Genomic DNA, 16,549 nt, shown 5'->3' with positions numbered 1-16,549 from the left:
TCTTTTTCTTCCATAAAATATTTCAGACTAGATAGATTTCGGAGTCAGCAAACGGAATTTTCGTATCTCTTCTGAGCCAGATATTCTTGGATTGACTTTCTGATTTATTTGTACTTTTTGAATTTAATTTTGCAATATCGTGGTGTGATACAATTTTGAAGTACACAGAAATTTAGAAAATCTCAATTTTCTTTGATTTTTTGAAATTTTTCTTTTCCAAGTGTTTTTAATTTCTATAGAATAGCCCATCAGAATAATGAGCAAACACTTCAACAGTTGAATGAGGAGCAGGAGATAAATAAAAACATATGTAGCAAATATATAACAAAAAGTGTCTCGAAAGGCAGGCAATTTATCATTTTTCTGGTCTAGTTAAACTTTCTTTAGAGTTCCAAATCTATTAAATTTGTTTCTGGATTCTGCTCTACGCAGTTATCTTCCTCATGATAAACAAAGTTTTTCTTTTTTGATTTTTAGCGATTTCTACGAACATTATTCAGTTTTATCGATCTGTTTCTAAATTATATTTTATCTTTTGCAGTTAATTGTTATTACAGTACCAGTCAATAAGATATACAACAACGTATTTTTTGTTGATTTTTGGCCATTTTGACCATTTTCATTAGTCTGGAGCTCGGCTGACAAGTTTCCGATCACTTCTAAAATATTAGAGGGTGTAAAAAAGGCCCAGATCGAAAATATGCATTCACGAAATTTTTTGAAACTTTCTAGTTTTTCAGCTTTTTACCGATTTCTGAAAGCCCTCGGTTGTTCACGTTTTAGTTTCACGTTTTAGAATTCATCGTTTTCAATCTAGGTCTCTTTTATACCCTCCAAAATTTTCAAAGTGATGACAACCTTGACAGCCGAACTCCAGACTCCAGAAAATGGTCAAAATGGCCGAAAATCAACTGAAAAATACATTTTTGTTTATATAGTTGGCCGGTATTGTCAATGAAAAGTATGAAAATCTTAAATGGGATTCTAAATTTAACCAGGCATACCTACGGAATCTGTTCTCAAATCTTCACCTGTAGAAACCAGAAATTCAGCTTCAAATGTTGTATTTGCCAACGGAAACACCGTTCAAGAACTATGCGCATGCTTAATATTCATAGAGCAAATTAGTGAAAAACAGTGTTAGTATACTTCCAGGTTTTTCAGAGTTTCTGAAAATTACCTCACTTCACTGTTCCCAAAAATCCTTTTAAAAAATCCCATGTCTTACTCAACCTTGTTTCCTTTTATGAAATGTCTGACAATTGTTCTTTTTTCTGATTTCGGGTCTATTTTCCAAATTTTCCGAAATTCAAATCACCATCTCTTATTTTTTTCCTCTTTACCATTCCATTCTAACCTTTGTAATTTTGTTGTTCTACTAATACAAATCGGTTGTTGTTCTTTTTCCGTACTTTCGTTTTTTTTTTCCAAACTTCTCTACACCCTTTTTTCCTTTATTTCATTTGTCTCTTCTTCCTATCGTTCTTAATTAAAACATGAAGCGTCGAAGCAGAAAAATTATGAATTGAGACCCAGGAGATGAGCATGAAGAAAACGAGAAAAAGGATAGTATGAAGAATTCGTCACTAGAAAAGAAGACGTGGACATCCGTGGAGAGAAAGGAAATAATCATCTTCGCTTAGAACTTGCACAATTCTATAAAAGAGTGCTAACGACTTTTTGAACTTGGAAAGTGAATCAATAATTAAAAACTAGAAGTTGAAAACTTTCGAAAAAAGAAGAGGAGCTCATCCTGGATGCTCCTCCGATCCTTCCATGTTTCTTTTTTTTCTTACTGAATAGATTTCAAGACTAGACATTTCGAATTCAGTTGCTCATTCTCCAGACGATGATCTCCGCTTTTTTCTCATGTTTTCTTCCGTCTGACTCCATTTCCCCAATCTGAATGCAATCAAAGGTTTATCAACCTCCTAATCAGAAATTGAGTTAGATCAAGTTACCTTTTCTCTGCTCTCCTTCATTTTAGAATCATATTCTTCTAGACTTTCGAAACCGAAATATTTTAGAGAAAAGATAATTCGGTCTGACCTTTTTCGCAAAAAAGGTGGATGATTCATGATTTATTCACCCATGTTCATCGCTTTTTGATTCTTTTGAGAGGTGGGTGGAAAAATGAAAATGTCATTTCGGTTTTTTTCAAAGCAGGTGTTACATTCTTCACCTGGAAATGTATTTGAAAAATAGTTTCACCTGGAGAATTTTTAGATTGTGTTTTCTTTCAGATTCCATACTTTTCACATTTGAGAACGAAGTTTTTCAGTTTTCTGAAAGTTGTGAAAACATTTGATTTTTTGTTGTAAATTTTGACATCATAGTTTCGATTGCACCATCTAACGAACTTGAAGCCAGTAACCTTTTCGGACCCATAAACTTTTGTCTCCCTGTTCAAAATGTCATTCTTATCTAGACATGGGGAGCTGCTTCACTTTTCATGGAATGCTTCATGCATTTCCACTTCCATTTTGCCACCCAAATCCAAAACTTTTATTCTTGGGCTTTTTTCAGATATCACATTTATGAATGAGAGCTACAGTATCTCTTTTGTAAGTTTTCAATTTTAATATTATATATTTTCAAAAACTTGAATTTTCTAACAGGAATTGTTGCGATGTTCCACCCTCGCATCATCCTTCTATGAATGCACAAATGCTTTTCGAAACTTGCCATTTTCTTCCACTTCCACCTGCTCCAACGGTAAGTAATCGAGATTTTGAAAAATTAATTTTAGAAATTTAGAAACTTTCGAAATATAAGATGACTTCAGAAAGTTCCACAACACTAAAAAACTAGACCTGCCGTTTTTCCACTAATAGAAGCCCAACCAAACCGTCAATTTTGAGCTCAATTATCTCAATTCCTGTGGAAGATATCAAACATTTGTCAGTTTCTAAATTATTTATCAAAAAGCCACTTATATTTCACCAGTTGACAAAAAGTTGATATGTTTTATAGGAATCGAGATAATTAGATTCAAAGTTGACTATTTAGGTCGGCTTCTAATAGATGAAATACGTTAACTATTGTTAGTTTTTAAGAAAAATCGAAAAAAAAACAACATTGAGCCCACCGACTACCTTATGAAGCAACTTAGTTTTATAGCCCTAGTTTATAGTTTTATAGCGATTTCGTCCAGCTGTTGAAATGTCATGAGCCGTCAAATTTTCGGACTGGTCTAATTCCAAACTACGTAAAACCTGTAATTGAAGGGCCCTCACACTGTCCTGTTTGAATACTCCATTCATTCCTTATATCTGAAATAAGTCAGCTGAAATTCCAATTCTAATATAATAATGAGAAATTTATCAACTGAAGTTATCTCCATTCCTATTCGAAATATCCGAAATGTGTCATCTGACAGAAAATTTTGATATTATGATGAACAGTTTATCAGTTAACAACTTCTTCACATCTTTGACAGGAACCTAGAAAAAATGTCTCAAAGTTAAAAGTTAGGGGCCCTTCTAATGAAGGTTTTACGGTGGTCCGATTGACAACGGATCAAATCAGAATTCTGAAAAATAACTAAGATTTTTTTTTCTACTCAGAAACTGTTCTCAAAATTAGTGTTTCTATGTACTAGCTAGTAAATGAAAAAAATGTAGATGGTTTTTTAAAAATCAACTTTTTTCAGTACCGTGACGCACTGACATCGTCATGTTCGGACCTCATCGAGACTGTTTTGGCGCTTCACTCGAATACTCTGGCAAGTTTTCCTATTTTACTATTAGACTGTTGCCTATTAATAGACTCCCGGTTTGTATCCAAATTGATTCGTCGGTATTCTTTACCTTTTTTACGAAAATGCTATCTTAGAAATTAGTAATTGATAAGAAAAGAATGACGAGAGTGCTGACTGGCCTAAATTCGAAAAACGCTAGAAATTCTTTCTCCGGAAACAACAATTTAATATTTTTGCTGTGCCTGTAAAAAAACAATAAAAAAGCAAAAAGGGCGAGAAGTGATAAAACGGTGCCCCCCAGTTCTTCCCATATTCTCCTCCACATGACACAGTACACGAAGCATCCAAAGGGAGAGAGAGAAAAAGAAAAGGAATCGTAATCGGAGAGAGAGAGAGAGTCACTGTCTTTTTCTTCTATTCTTCTTCCATTCATTTCGTGCTCTTTTTCTGATAATGCCTCGTTGGACGAGCTGTTGGTGTCAAAGACGCAGACGACAAGACAGTGAATCGGTAAGTAAACGGATCCGATGAGAAGGATGATGATGATGACGAAAAGTTACACGACAGAAAAAAGTTCCGATGGTAATCGATCCCTCTTTTCATGGGGGAGGCAAATCGTCTTGTATGCTTTCCGATCACTTGTTTTTCCGTCTTACTTTTTGTTCCGAGAAAATAACTTACATCATTTATTTTCTTGGGTTCAGATCAGTTGGATGTTTGAATTAACTTCAAGTTTTTATTTTTCGTCTAAAATTTGGGAACTTGATAGACAACAAATAAGTACCGGTCCACTGGATATTCAAAAACATGTCTTCAGTTGATTCGAGCATTTTCGGGTCTCTGAAGCCCTGAAAACGGGCCAAAAAAAGATGTCTTTTAAACATCGGCAAATTGCTAAAAAGTAGTAGTTTTCAAAGAACTCTGTGAATGCAAATTTTCCAATCTCTATACGTTTTACACCCTTCAAACTTTTCAAAGTGATCTTGAAGTTGACAACCGTACTATAGACTTCCGAAAATGTTCAAAATCAACAGAAAAATACGGTTTTGTATATGCTGACCCGTACTGAAACTCCGAGAAATTGCAATTAGATTAACTCTGAGACCGAAAAATATCATGCCTTCTTGATTTGGAACTTTTCAGATCCTTTAGTGGATAGTCGGGATTCGTTCTAAATATTCTGCTGAATTCACTTCATAGGAAGTTCAACAGTAACCCATATCACGTCATGTTTTGCATTTTTACCCTTTTCATGAGAAGTATTTGAATACGTGAAGTCTCGAGGAAGAACAGAAGTACTCTATTTGGGCTACACCTATTGTTGTAGTGCGAATTCTTTTGCAATACTGTCTGAAATTTCATGTCGTACTCATCGCTCTGATATCTTTGTTAGTCGGAAAAATGTCACCAATTCGGGATTGGCTTTCAGCTAAAATCAAGATAAGAATCTATTAGGATCGTAAAACGTGTATTAGAAGGAGCCTTTGATATTGAACGGCACATAAAAATTTCACCGAAAAACGAAGTCCCTCTAATAGAAGTGCCCTCCACAGCGGCCCCACCAAAAAAAACAAGTCCATCCTCTAATGGAAGTGACTCTATAGTTGAAGTGCCTCACGAATAATAGAAGGTCCCGCATTTCTAATGCAGGTTTTATGGAGTTCGGGTGATTTGATCACTCGTCAACTTTAGCTCATTTGTTCAGATAATTTGAGACGATCATGAAAATGAGTAGGCTAATTTAAAAAATCTTTTCCGAAGTTCAGATTCCCAACACTAGGACCTAGTATCTATAGTCATTTTCTATACTCATTTCCGGGGGTCCTTATCTAGTTTCTCCATGGCGTCACCACCATTCCAATTCTTCCAATTCCTTCGATTACCTTCTGAGCCATTAACTCGAAAGAATGGGACAACTTCTTCGCATTGAACACTCTGCTTCGATGAGCTCCAACTTCTTCTTCTTCTCCTCCTTCTTTTTGCTGTTTTTGCTGCTCTTCTGATTTAGCTTCCTCTTCTCTTCAAAAATGATTGGAACTGATTAGTCCTTCTCTCCTTCCAGTCCCATTAATCAATTAAGAGACCGGAGAAGAGCGGTTGCACGTAGGCCCATCCCCCGATTCACACAGAAATAAGTTGAGATTCTCCATTTTTCCATTATTCTGCAAAAATGTTGTCCCGAAAGCAACGGAGACAAAGCAGTGTCAAAATGAGTACAGTGGTGAGTTTCATATAGTAAATAGAATATAGATTTTGATTTGGTAGTTTAGGGGTTCACCGGAAAACTAAGTAGATTCTGACTCTCGTAACACCAGTTCAAACCATCATACGTTCCTAAAACAGACATCTGTCTCTATACCAAAAAAGGAAAAACATGAAAATTCGGGAAACGCACAATACTGATTTTGAGGAGGAATCCAGTTTGTTCAGTTAGCCCCTTCCCAACCTATTTTGCATATGTTTCTCGGCTATTCGCTCTTTTCATTTTCGATCAACGAATAACTTTTGTACATATATTCTCACCCCATTTTCCTTTTTTATATTTCAATTTCTGATTTTTTGGTGAACCTTATGATATTCCCTATCGGAATACCTATGCTCCGCAAAAAGCGAGAGGTAATTTTTAGTGATGGTTCTCTAGAAAATTCAAGAAAGTCTCATTCCAAAATCGTATTCATTTTCAGAGTGCTCAAGAAGCTGTTTCACTGCGAGAAGCAGCCGAACGTCGATCACAATTCGCTCGTGTTCCAGCTCGTTCCGTCTCCGCGCCTCCCAGAAAAAAGTGGTTCCGATCGAAACAGCAGTTATCAGGTACTGTATTTTTTCGGGAAGAAAATGATCGCTTTTTTTCAAACCTACTTTTTTCTATAAAAGTTTGAATTTCAAAAAATTTAGTATGATCAACCCACCCACCATACTTTATTATTATCTGTGATTTACTTATTTTGACCTTTAAAGTTGATTTTTATCACAAAACATGCTGTTTCCTTCCGGTCACTTTTTCGATTAGTCACCTTTCTCACAACCATAATACTTTTTACATTGAAAAAACTGTACCCAGTATTATTATGACATCACCGACCATTGTGTACTTTTTGTTAGGTTTTTGAGAACACCAGCTGTGAACATACCATTGAAGTGCAGCAGTTTTTTTTTTAATTCTGACCTTATGTTTTCGGCATTTTGAATTCTGGCCAGTTTGAAAAATGACCCACCCGAACTTTAAGATTTTTCATCCCCCGCCCTATCTTCTTTTTCTGCATGTTTTCTTGTTCCTTGCAAAAATATGATTCTCAATCTGAAAACCAATCCATAACATAAAAGAATTGTTTTGAGACAATCTGCTCCTGCTCCTACATCAATCGACATCTTTTTCCATTTTATCATTGTTTCCAGGCGCCACCGATGGAATGGACGGTTCATCGCGTGCCGGATCTCAAGAGATTGTCTGTGACGAATTCACCAAAAAACTCGTAGCAGCAATCACAACGTGGCACGATATTCACTCGTCTTTGCTGCAGTTATCAATCGGTAAGTGGATCTTTTTGGTGTTTGGAAAAAAATTCCATATGGATCAGTTTTGGATTCAGAAGTTTTTTTTAATTGTAAAATCATGGCTTTTATCTGAAAAATACCGTAACTGCTCTATCCACATGGGCCTCTTTTTCTTTGGGAAACTGAACCAGTTCTGGGTTCTTGTCAATGTTTTTTAGTATGTTAGAGATAGTGACACACAAACCCATTTGGTTGAATCAGTATTCTAATAATCGTAAAACCTGTAATAGAAGGGCTCCTACACTGTCAGGTTTGAGCTGATTTATCTCAATTTCTATGCAAGGTATCAAAAATGTCTCAACTGAAAGACATTTCTGATATTATGATACGCAATTTCTCCGTTTACAACATCTTTGGCAAGGACCGAGAATAATTGGTTCAAAGTTAAAAGTTAGGGGCCATTCTGTTAGAGGTTTTACGGTAGGCCCAACCTACGTAGGTTAATTTTAATTAGGCAATTTTTTTCATCTCACAATTTTTTTTTAATATTTGATAGCCTACCCTACAGAGGGGCATATGATTAGCGTCAAAATGCCGTCGTGTCTCGTTCAGGGTGCTATTGGAACACCGAACCGGTATACCTAGCTCGCTGACGTCGTGCCTTTTTCTTGAACCATCTGAGCATCTCATTGGTACGGTTACCGCGTTGCACATATGAAAAAAATTAGGTGAAAACTCGATGTTTCCCTTTTCTGAACACTCTCGAGTTTTTATAGTTTCCTTGAATCCTCCATTTTCTCATTGTTAGCTCATCATTCTCATCAGAATCAATTCTCTATATTGACGTCAAAACTTCTGGAATGCCCTCTTATTCTATTCTTCCAAGTTTCGGTCTCTTGTCCTATATCATTCAGAAGAAGATTCTCCTTCCTCTCTGTACCTTCCTTCATTGCGGATGCGCATTTTTATGCGAGGGCGCATCATCGTCAAAGATTTTCATTAGTTAATGAGAAAAATAGCAGGACGTCTTTTTGAAAAGAGCATCTTCTTCTACTTCTTCTGTTTGATGAATGTTTCGGGTGAAAACAATTGGATAGAGACGAAAAAAACCAAAACAATATTGAATCCGTAAAGTTCATTTTCAGAGCGATCCTCAAATGACTCGAATGACGATGAAAACGTGTCTGAGTCATCTGAATCTTCCTGGTCGTCGGCTTCAGATTCCGACTCTGACGATGATGGAAACGGAGGGAATTCGAGCAATCACTTATCCGCTTCAGCTGCTCGATTCTCAATTTCAAACCCTGATTTAACAAATTGTCAAATCAAACAGATGTTTCCAGAAATGGCAGATCACTGGAGGTACAGTGTGAGAAACAACACAACTATAGTTTTTTTAAAGTTTAAAAAGACGTATGGAGGATGCTTCCCAAAAGCTGTAGAATTGTTTTAATGTTTTTCACTAGTATTCATATGAAATTATTCGAAAATCATAGATTTTTTATGAACGGAAGTTTATTATAAAGCGTTTGCTAACATCCAAGCACCCTCCATACGTCCTATGATATCATAAAATCGAATCGCTGTTGGTAGGAAGAAGAGCTGAATGGCTTCTTTTTATACTCATTCAAAAATCGCTGTAAAGCCTCAAAGAAATCCCCAAGAGAAACTATTAAACGAACAATGATGATACCGTTATCGTCAAAAAAAACCACCCAACCCACAAGGACAAATGACCTTTTCGTATTCTCCGAAACTTTCGCATGAGCTCTTCAAACCTCTCAAAACCGGAAATCAATGGGAAATGTGGTATAAATCCCTCTTTGGCGAAAAAAGAGAGTCACTTTGGCCGGACGGAAATTGCAAATCACCAGGAGCAAGGTGCTGCTGTGCTCTTCTTCTTCTTCTTCTTCTTTTATAAACGCCGCTCATCGTCACATGAGAAGTGCATCACCGACTTGTTCCGGATTAGAGAAAGAGCTTGGATATTGCAACACGACTATAGAAGCTTCATGGAGAACCACCACCATAAAAATCTAATATCTCCAGCTAGCAAGAAAAAAACAAGAGCTCATTTCTTTTCTTTTTGCCTCTGACACCTGGTCGGAAAAGGGCGATTGGATTTAGACTTCTGCCGATTCTTTTCCTCATATTCTTTTATATTTTCAGCTAGATGTTGAAGAGATAAGAATGACTAAAAACATATAAAAAGCGGAAAAAACTAAAAAAGCGAGACGAATTTTGAAATGCATGAGTTGTGTTGGCCATGAGACTAATGGGCTTTGAGAATGGATTTCCTTCTTCTTTCTCCTTTTTTCGTCGTTCGCGGTCTAAGTATACGCAGCTCCTTTTGCAACTTTCCCTCAAATTTTTTATACCACCGACGACGTCATATTATTGCCACATCATAACAAATTCATAACTTCCAAGGTCAAGAGGACTAAAAAGGGATGGGTCATTGGAGAAGGAATGTTATTCTCCTATTTCCGATTGTAAAATTCTGACAAGTTCTATAATTTTAGTTTGTTCCCGAATTTGGAATTTAAAGAAGATAGAATCTAATATACCGTAAACACTCTAATAGATGATCACCGTGTACTTATACTTTGAGCTCAATTATCTAGATTTCTACAAGAAATAGCAAAAATCCGTCAACTAGTAAAATGTTGGTCATAATGTGACTAACATTTTATAAGTTGACTTATTTTTGATATCTTTCATAGGAACTGAGATAATTGAGGTCAAGCAAGTATAGTGTGGCCTTCTCTTTGTGTTAACAATAGTGGCGTTAGAAAATTATGAGCCATACATCCAGAACTGACAATGGTGGTTTCATAAATCGATTTTTCGTATGTAATAAGAGAAAAAGTCCGTTGCTATGTCTCTTTTCTATTGGGGTCCTCTGAACTTGACTTTCACTCTTCCACAACTTTTTTTGCAGGCTAGGATGATAATCCCAGCTTTTAAAATTGGAATTTTCCTAAGTTTATCACAATTCTTCCATTGGAACCATCAATGTAAGGCATTGTAAGGTACATACCTAACTTCATAACTTTTAAATAATATTTTGAAAACTACTAGGTTGAAATTTTCGAAATCAGGCTGAAATATACAATTAGAGGATATCGAAAAACACGACCTAGATTTCAGATCAATCATTCCTATTTTTGATTCACCTTATGTATTTTGATCAGTCTAAGAACCCAGTAGATTACCTTGAAGATAATTTTTCCCAGTTACCAAAACCGATGACTCGTCCTCCAGAAGAGTCGAAAAAATGAAAAAGGGCAAACCGAAGAAACCGAGTTACCCTTTTAATTTGCGTCTTGCTCATTTCCTCTCCTCATTTTTTTCGGGCTTAAAACAAGCCCTCATCCTTTGCGGTTCCCCTCTTCTTCTTTGCTTTTTGCCACCACCAGAGGCTCTCACCACAAAAGTGGGCGGAGCCAAGGGATGGCTTGAGGACGACGGATTAACGTGTAATGGGGGCGCGACGACACTACGTGAAGGAGCCAGTCAACGAGAGAGAGAGAGAGAGAGAGAGAGAGGAGAGTCTCACATCGTGGGGCACACCGACACCGAATTAGATGTCCTAATATCATTTTCTTCTCGTTCCTGTTATCCAATATTTCTTCTTCTCAATACTTCGTCGCTTTTTTTGTCGTATTAATATTCTCTTAATAGTCTTATCCTTCGTCGGTGTCGTCAGTCGATTGGAGCACGATGATGACGGCGTTGCGGAAGAACAGCTCGACGGAAGATGCATTCCTTCCAACAAGCAGTACATCAGGTCTAAAGAAGCACCGCAAAAAGAAAAAATCAATTGCCGAAGCACAATCAAATCCGGTGTTCGTCATCTCAGCAGATCCATCTGGAGCATCACCTAGCACGTCACCCAAACCAGCTCACAAAAGGAAGAAGCGGAGTTGGAGAGGTGAAAGTGCAGCAAGAAAATTGAGTGAGGCACTTCCAGCTGCACTTCGAAGTCCGACTCAAATACTAAAAAGAACCAAAAAACCATTGGGTCCAAGTCTAAGTTGGGATCCAGAGCATCGGAGTAGATCACCATCAATGACGCGGAGTAGGGTACATTCAGATGGAAGTTCAGAGACAGGAGGAATACACGAGGGAAAGAATCATGAAGAAGATGGAGGAATTGTGGAGGAACCAAGATTCGAGTTGGAAATTACTTGCATTCATTGTACAATGGCAGCTGAGCATCGGAGACGAATGTTGAAGGTTCGTGATAGTTTTATTGTGAGGAGGGATAGAAAGTGAAAATGAATGCAAAATAAGCAAAGAATTATACTTTCAGCCTTTTTGTTAACTGATAAAAAAGTAGAAGATTTCAACTGGAAACTTTCGATTCCACTTGACTAGATTTCCAAAGACACCTGTTATAAAACTAGCCAGTTAAAATCAAACTTTTTTGGTTTATCATCATTCAATATTTAGAAAAACCCTCATGTTTATTTTTCACTAGGTCCATAAGTTTCCCGGATATCGAGTTTCAGTTTTGAAAGGTTTTTACATTGGGTACACTTTTTTTTCGAAAAGTAGTTGAAATTTGATTTGTTTTCAGAGTTTAGAACATTTAGCCTAAAATTCTCAGAGAGCTTTCTAATCTTACTATCAGTTTTTATAAGAACGAACTATAAGTTCTCATCGGAAATCCAGCAGCGGATTACGGATGAAATCGGCAATCTTGTGTCCCACTTTTATCATCTTTTCCCCTGTTTTTTCTCGTTCACTCAATACCTGAAAACATTTTTCCATCCATCCATTTTCAGACGGAAATCGAAAGTGCTGTCATGCGGCTAGCACGTCGTCTTGGGAACGGAAGAAGCGGAATTCGAGATGAAAGTCCATCTTCAAATCATTCATCTACAACTGTTCATAGGCATACAATCTCATCACATCATAGAGGAACTACACCGGATATCGTTGTTTCATCGATTAGCTCCGATGAGGAGGATCATAGTGTGGATAGATATACGAGCTCCGAGTTGGGAAATTCGTTGCAAACTTCGGAAGCGAGGTGAGTGAACTTTGAATACCGTATTTGATCTAATAGAAGCCCATCCTTCTTTAAGCTCAATTAGCTCGAGTCCTGTGGTAGATATGAAAAATCAGTCAACTGATAAAATATAGGTGACATTATGATAAATATTTTATCAGTGGAATATTGTTTGATATCTCTCATAGGAACCGAGATAATTGAGCTCAAAGTGAACGTATAGGGTGGGGTTCTATTAGTGCCGATAGGTGTTGTTAGGAAGTAAATTTTAGAATGGAATCTGAATTAGATTATAATTTTTAAAGGAAGTTATTTATATGAAATTTTGGTTACTTCCAGTTTTTTTTGATTCACTAAGTATAAGCGCCAGTCAGAATCTTAGATGATCTTTTGACTATAATATTCCAGACATTAATCATTCGAAATAAAAAAGTCTACAGTTAAAAATAGTCACACTTCTCCCATTGGTCTCTCGACGTTATGTATGTTGACTTTTAGTTGTTGCGTGCTTCTCCATAATCATTCAGAATCGAATCAGTCAAACTGCAACATGATAGATCGACTTTATTTTTCTAAGTCTCCAGTCTATCTCATAATGTTACTTCTCGTTTTGTTTTATTTTTTGGTGCGTATCTGTGTGTGTGCTACTGCTCTCTCCGAATCACGGCAGTCGGTGGCCACCATAGGATTAATACTTTTTGAGAGGGACAAATCCCTGAAAGAATTAATCTCAAACAGAGATAAAAGAAGAAAAATAAGAGTGAGGATGCGTTGAGATGAGATGAAAAAAGAGAAGAAGAAGTCGTGTCGCGTAATCCTAATCGACTGAGGAACCAGCACAGTTGATTCTAGGAGAAAAAGTAGGACTTTACGTGGGGTTTAGGTTTTTGAAACTGATATTAGATTATGTATACCAGATGGAAACGAAAAATTATCTTTCAGCTCTCCCGGATCATCGACATGCACAAGCCCAAATCTTCCTCGAAATGGGAACGAAATGACATTCGACAGTCCTGGATCAGACCAATTAACACCTCCATCCCCTCTACGTCTCCAACCTCCATCACTTCTTTCGCCATATCCAGATTCTGCATCTCCTCCAAGATCAAACTCAGTTGATCTTTCAACACTCCGAAGAGATATTGAACTACTTTCAGTCTCTTCTGGAGATTCTGATATAGCATCTGATACTGATTTTGAGCCACCAACACCCGCTGAATCAGTCCGAACATTTCGTTCGAAAAGTCACGATCCGACCAATAGCGATTCGATTTTAAGACGTCCCAGTCGAATGATACACCTTTCTGAGATTTTTAGGCGCTTTATTTATTTTTTAATAACTTGAATCTAACAGAAGGACTCTTTCAGGAAGGCGTTGGCTAAATCACCAGTTGTTCGGAGGACAGCAGCAGATCAAGAGACCAACAATCCAGTGAATAAGCATCGAAGTAGTCGGTATTGGATTGAGGATGAGGTTCGTGATTTGTGCTTTGCAAAATTTTGAAAAAATGAAAAATTTTGTTCCGGGTGGATTATGCTCGCATCCTACGCAGCACAACTTTGATCATGCGAATTGAAAGTGTGTGATTTCAGGGAGACTATCATATTCTTCCATCTGAACATGTCTGGTTACCATCGTCGACAGGATCGTCTGCTTCTGCAGATTCAGAATGCTATGTGGGCGAGAAGGATTGTAGGCGTTCTGGAGAGAAGAGGAGATGTGCTGCATGCCACGTCGTTGCTCATACAAATTGCTTCTCGCTTTTGGCCAAGTTGAATCTGAATTGCAAAACGACGTTTAGAGATTATGCAACAAAAAAGACACCAACAAAAGAGAGCACAGATGGATTAACAGCACATCATTGGGTGCATAAGGTTAGTCTCTTTTCTCTTTATCAGAAAGAATATAAAAGATTTATCAGTGGCGACATGAAGGAAGATGCAACACCTGTGGAAAATCCTTCCAACAAAAAATGTTTTTCCAAGGAAAAGAAAAGAAAGAAACAATTGCGGTAGCATGTTCATGGTGCAAAGAATCATATCATCTTAAAAATTGTTTTGCGAGGGACAAACTAGAAGAAAGATGTAATCGAGGAGCACTCAAAGAGATGATAGTCCCACCCACGTGGATACTTCGATTGGCCAACCGGAAAAGAAGCAGTCGAGCACCTTCTGCTCATCCCAGAAAGCATAAAAGATCCCATCGGCAGTTTGTGGTAAAACCAACCGATCTTTGGTCCAGTGGTCCATCTCAACCACTTTTGGTTTTTGTGAATCCAAAATCAGGAGGTAACAAAGGTTCAAAGGCATTGCACACTCTTTGTTGGCTCCTGAACCCACGTCAAGTCTTTGATATTACTTCGTTAAAAGGTCCGAAGTTCGGTTTGGAGATGTTTCGGAAAGTAGTCACACAGCTGAGAATTCTTGTTTGTGGAGGAGATGGAACTGTTGGATGGGTGTTATCGACCCTTGATAATGTAAGTGTCTTCCTGGTACTCTTCAGAACTTTTTTAATTATTTAAGCTCAATTGGCCGGCTTACCCTCCAATGGCAATCATGCCTTTGGGAACTGGAAATGATTTGGCAAGATGTATGGGATGGGGAGGTGTCTTCTCAGATGAACCGATTAGTCAGTTGATGCAAGCTATTCTTCATGAGACAATTGTGACTCATTTGGATAGGTGAGTGTTTAAAGGAAAAGTTCCAAAAGTTTTCAAGCTGTGGGGTTCAGATGGAGAATTGATGTTGAGCCGAATACATCGTGCAACTTGGAGGAGGAAGACGATGGCATGCAGTCAGCACTTCCATTGACTGTAATGAACAACTACTTTTCGATTGGAGCAGATGCTCATGTCGCATTGCAGTTTCATCATTCAAGAAGTGAGTTATTTATCTTTTTCGAGTATAAATTTCTATTTTTCATCAGGTGCCAACCCACAAATGCTAAATTCTCGACTAAAAAATCGAATTGCTTATGGTGGTCTCGGAACCATTGATTTGTTCAAAAGATCATGGAAAGATCTCTCGGAATACATTACTTTGGAATGTGATGGAGTAGATGTGACATCAAGAATCAAAGAATTGAAGCTTCATTGTATTCTCTTCCACAACATTACTTACTACGCAGGAGGAACGATTCCATGGGGTGAATCTTCTGAATCCAAACCGAGTTGTTGCGATGGGAAAGTTGAGGTTCTTGGATTCACAACTGCTACGCTTGTGAGTTTTTTAAAAACTTTTATCAACGAAATCTTTGAAAAATAAGTATTTTGAGGCTGCCCTCCAAATGGGTGGAAAAGGAGAACGAATATCTCAATGCTCACGAGTCAAAGTGACAACCAACAAGGCGATTCCGATGCAAGTAGATGGAGAGCCATGCCTTCTTGCTCCATCTGTAATCACTCTTGGATTTCATAGTAAAGTTCCAATGTTGAAAAGAGAAAAGAAGACTCCATGCACACCGAATCTAATGAGAAGAGGAACAAGATATGGGCAAAAGGATTCACAGGTTCAATCGACTTCATTGATTATTCAATTGCCGGTGATTGTTGTTGGACGAGCTGATTATGATACCTACAAGGACTGTTTCGAGAGACTCAAGGATACTGGTAAGTCCTTGTTGAAAATATATGGATTTTTCAACTGAAATTTTCTTTTCAGCCTACGAAATCGGAATCGTCAATGTAGAATCAGAAGCTGAGCTTGATTCAGCTCGTGTATTGATCCAACGTCTTCTGGTAGAGCACAACTCTCTTCCCTACGAACCCGACAAAAATTGGAGATTTTTGGACTGTAAGTGTCCCCTATTAGACTCCTAAACTATTCTAAAATATTCCAGACGTCTCGAATGCTGAAGAAGGAACATTCCGTGTTTCCCGTCAACAAGAACATGTTCAGAGTGTCAGTGATGTATGTAATACCGATGAATGTCTTCTGATTCTTGACCACGCCTTCCCATCAATCACAGATCGTGAAGCCGTCGAGTTGTTCCAGCCTCAACAACCAGTATCGTAAGTTTCTTCGCTTCTTATTTCGATGGAAATTCCTGGCTTCAGGTCATCGACGTCTTCTAGTACTCCACGCTACCATAATTCTCGCCGAATATCCGAAACTCTTCGAATAGTTTTGAGTTCAGATGCTCAAGAAACTCATTTATAGGATGACTAAATTACTTATTTTGCTTTCATGTGCTAAAGACTACTTTCTCTGATTTCAAGTTTTAAACTTTTTTGTATTTATCAATTGCTAGTTCAACTTTTATTCTTCTTTTTCTCCAATTTCTCATTTTCATGTTCTAGGTGAAATGATTTAAAATTATTTAGCATCGAGATCTCGTA

The 16,549-nt window shown here is 37.5% G+C and overlaps 2 protein-coding genes across 2 annotated transcripts; both read left to right on the top strand.

Annotated features, from left to right (window-relative positions):
• Nucleotides 1-2,541: 2,541 nt before the first annotated feature.
• On the top strand, nucleotides 2,542-3,161 carry CBG02658 (the record flags this gene model as incomplete). Its single annotated transcript, XM_045242485.1, has 3 exons — nucleotides 2,542-2,564; nucleotides 2,619-2,715; nucleotides 3,105-3,161. 3 exons carry the CDS (start codon nucleotides 2,542-2,544, stop codon nucleotides 3,159-3,161), a joined length of 177 nt encoding a protein of 58 aa, XP_045092243.1.
• A 3,110-nt stretch (nucleotides 3,162-6,271) lies between these two features.
• Nucleotides 6,272-16,370, top strand: Cbr-dgk-5 (the record flags this gene model as incomplete). Its single annotated transcript, XM_002630884.1, has 14 exons — nucleotides 6,272-6,316; nucleotides 6,385-6,511; nucleotides 7,097-7,231; nucleotides 8,341-8,557; nucleotides 13,581-13,686; nucleotides 13,806-14,087; nucleotides 14,135-14,689; nucleotides 14,736-14,893; nucleotides 14,944-15,092; nucleotides 15,139-15,431; nucleotides 15,487-15,820; nucleotides 15,873-16,004; nucleotides 16,051-16,222; nucleotides 16,268-16,370. 14 exons carry the CDS (start codon nucleotides 6,272-6,274, stop codon nucleotides 16,368-16,370), a joined length of 2,808 nt encoding a protein of 935 aa, XP_002630930.1.
• Between the last annotated feature and the right edge of the window lie 179 nt (nucleotides 16,371-16,549).

Source organism: Caenorhabditis briggsae (genome assembly GCF_000004555.2).
Source record: "Caenorhabditis briggsae complete genome, chrII, whole genome shotgun sequence".
Lineage (NCBI taxonomy): Eukaryota > Metazoa > Nematoda > Chromadorea > Rhabditida > Rhabditidae > Caenorhabditis > Caenorhabditis briggsae.
The sequence above is the reverse complement of the archived record's forward strand: the minus strand, read 5'-3'. Positions and strand labels throughout refer to the sequence as shown.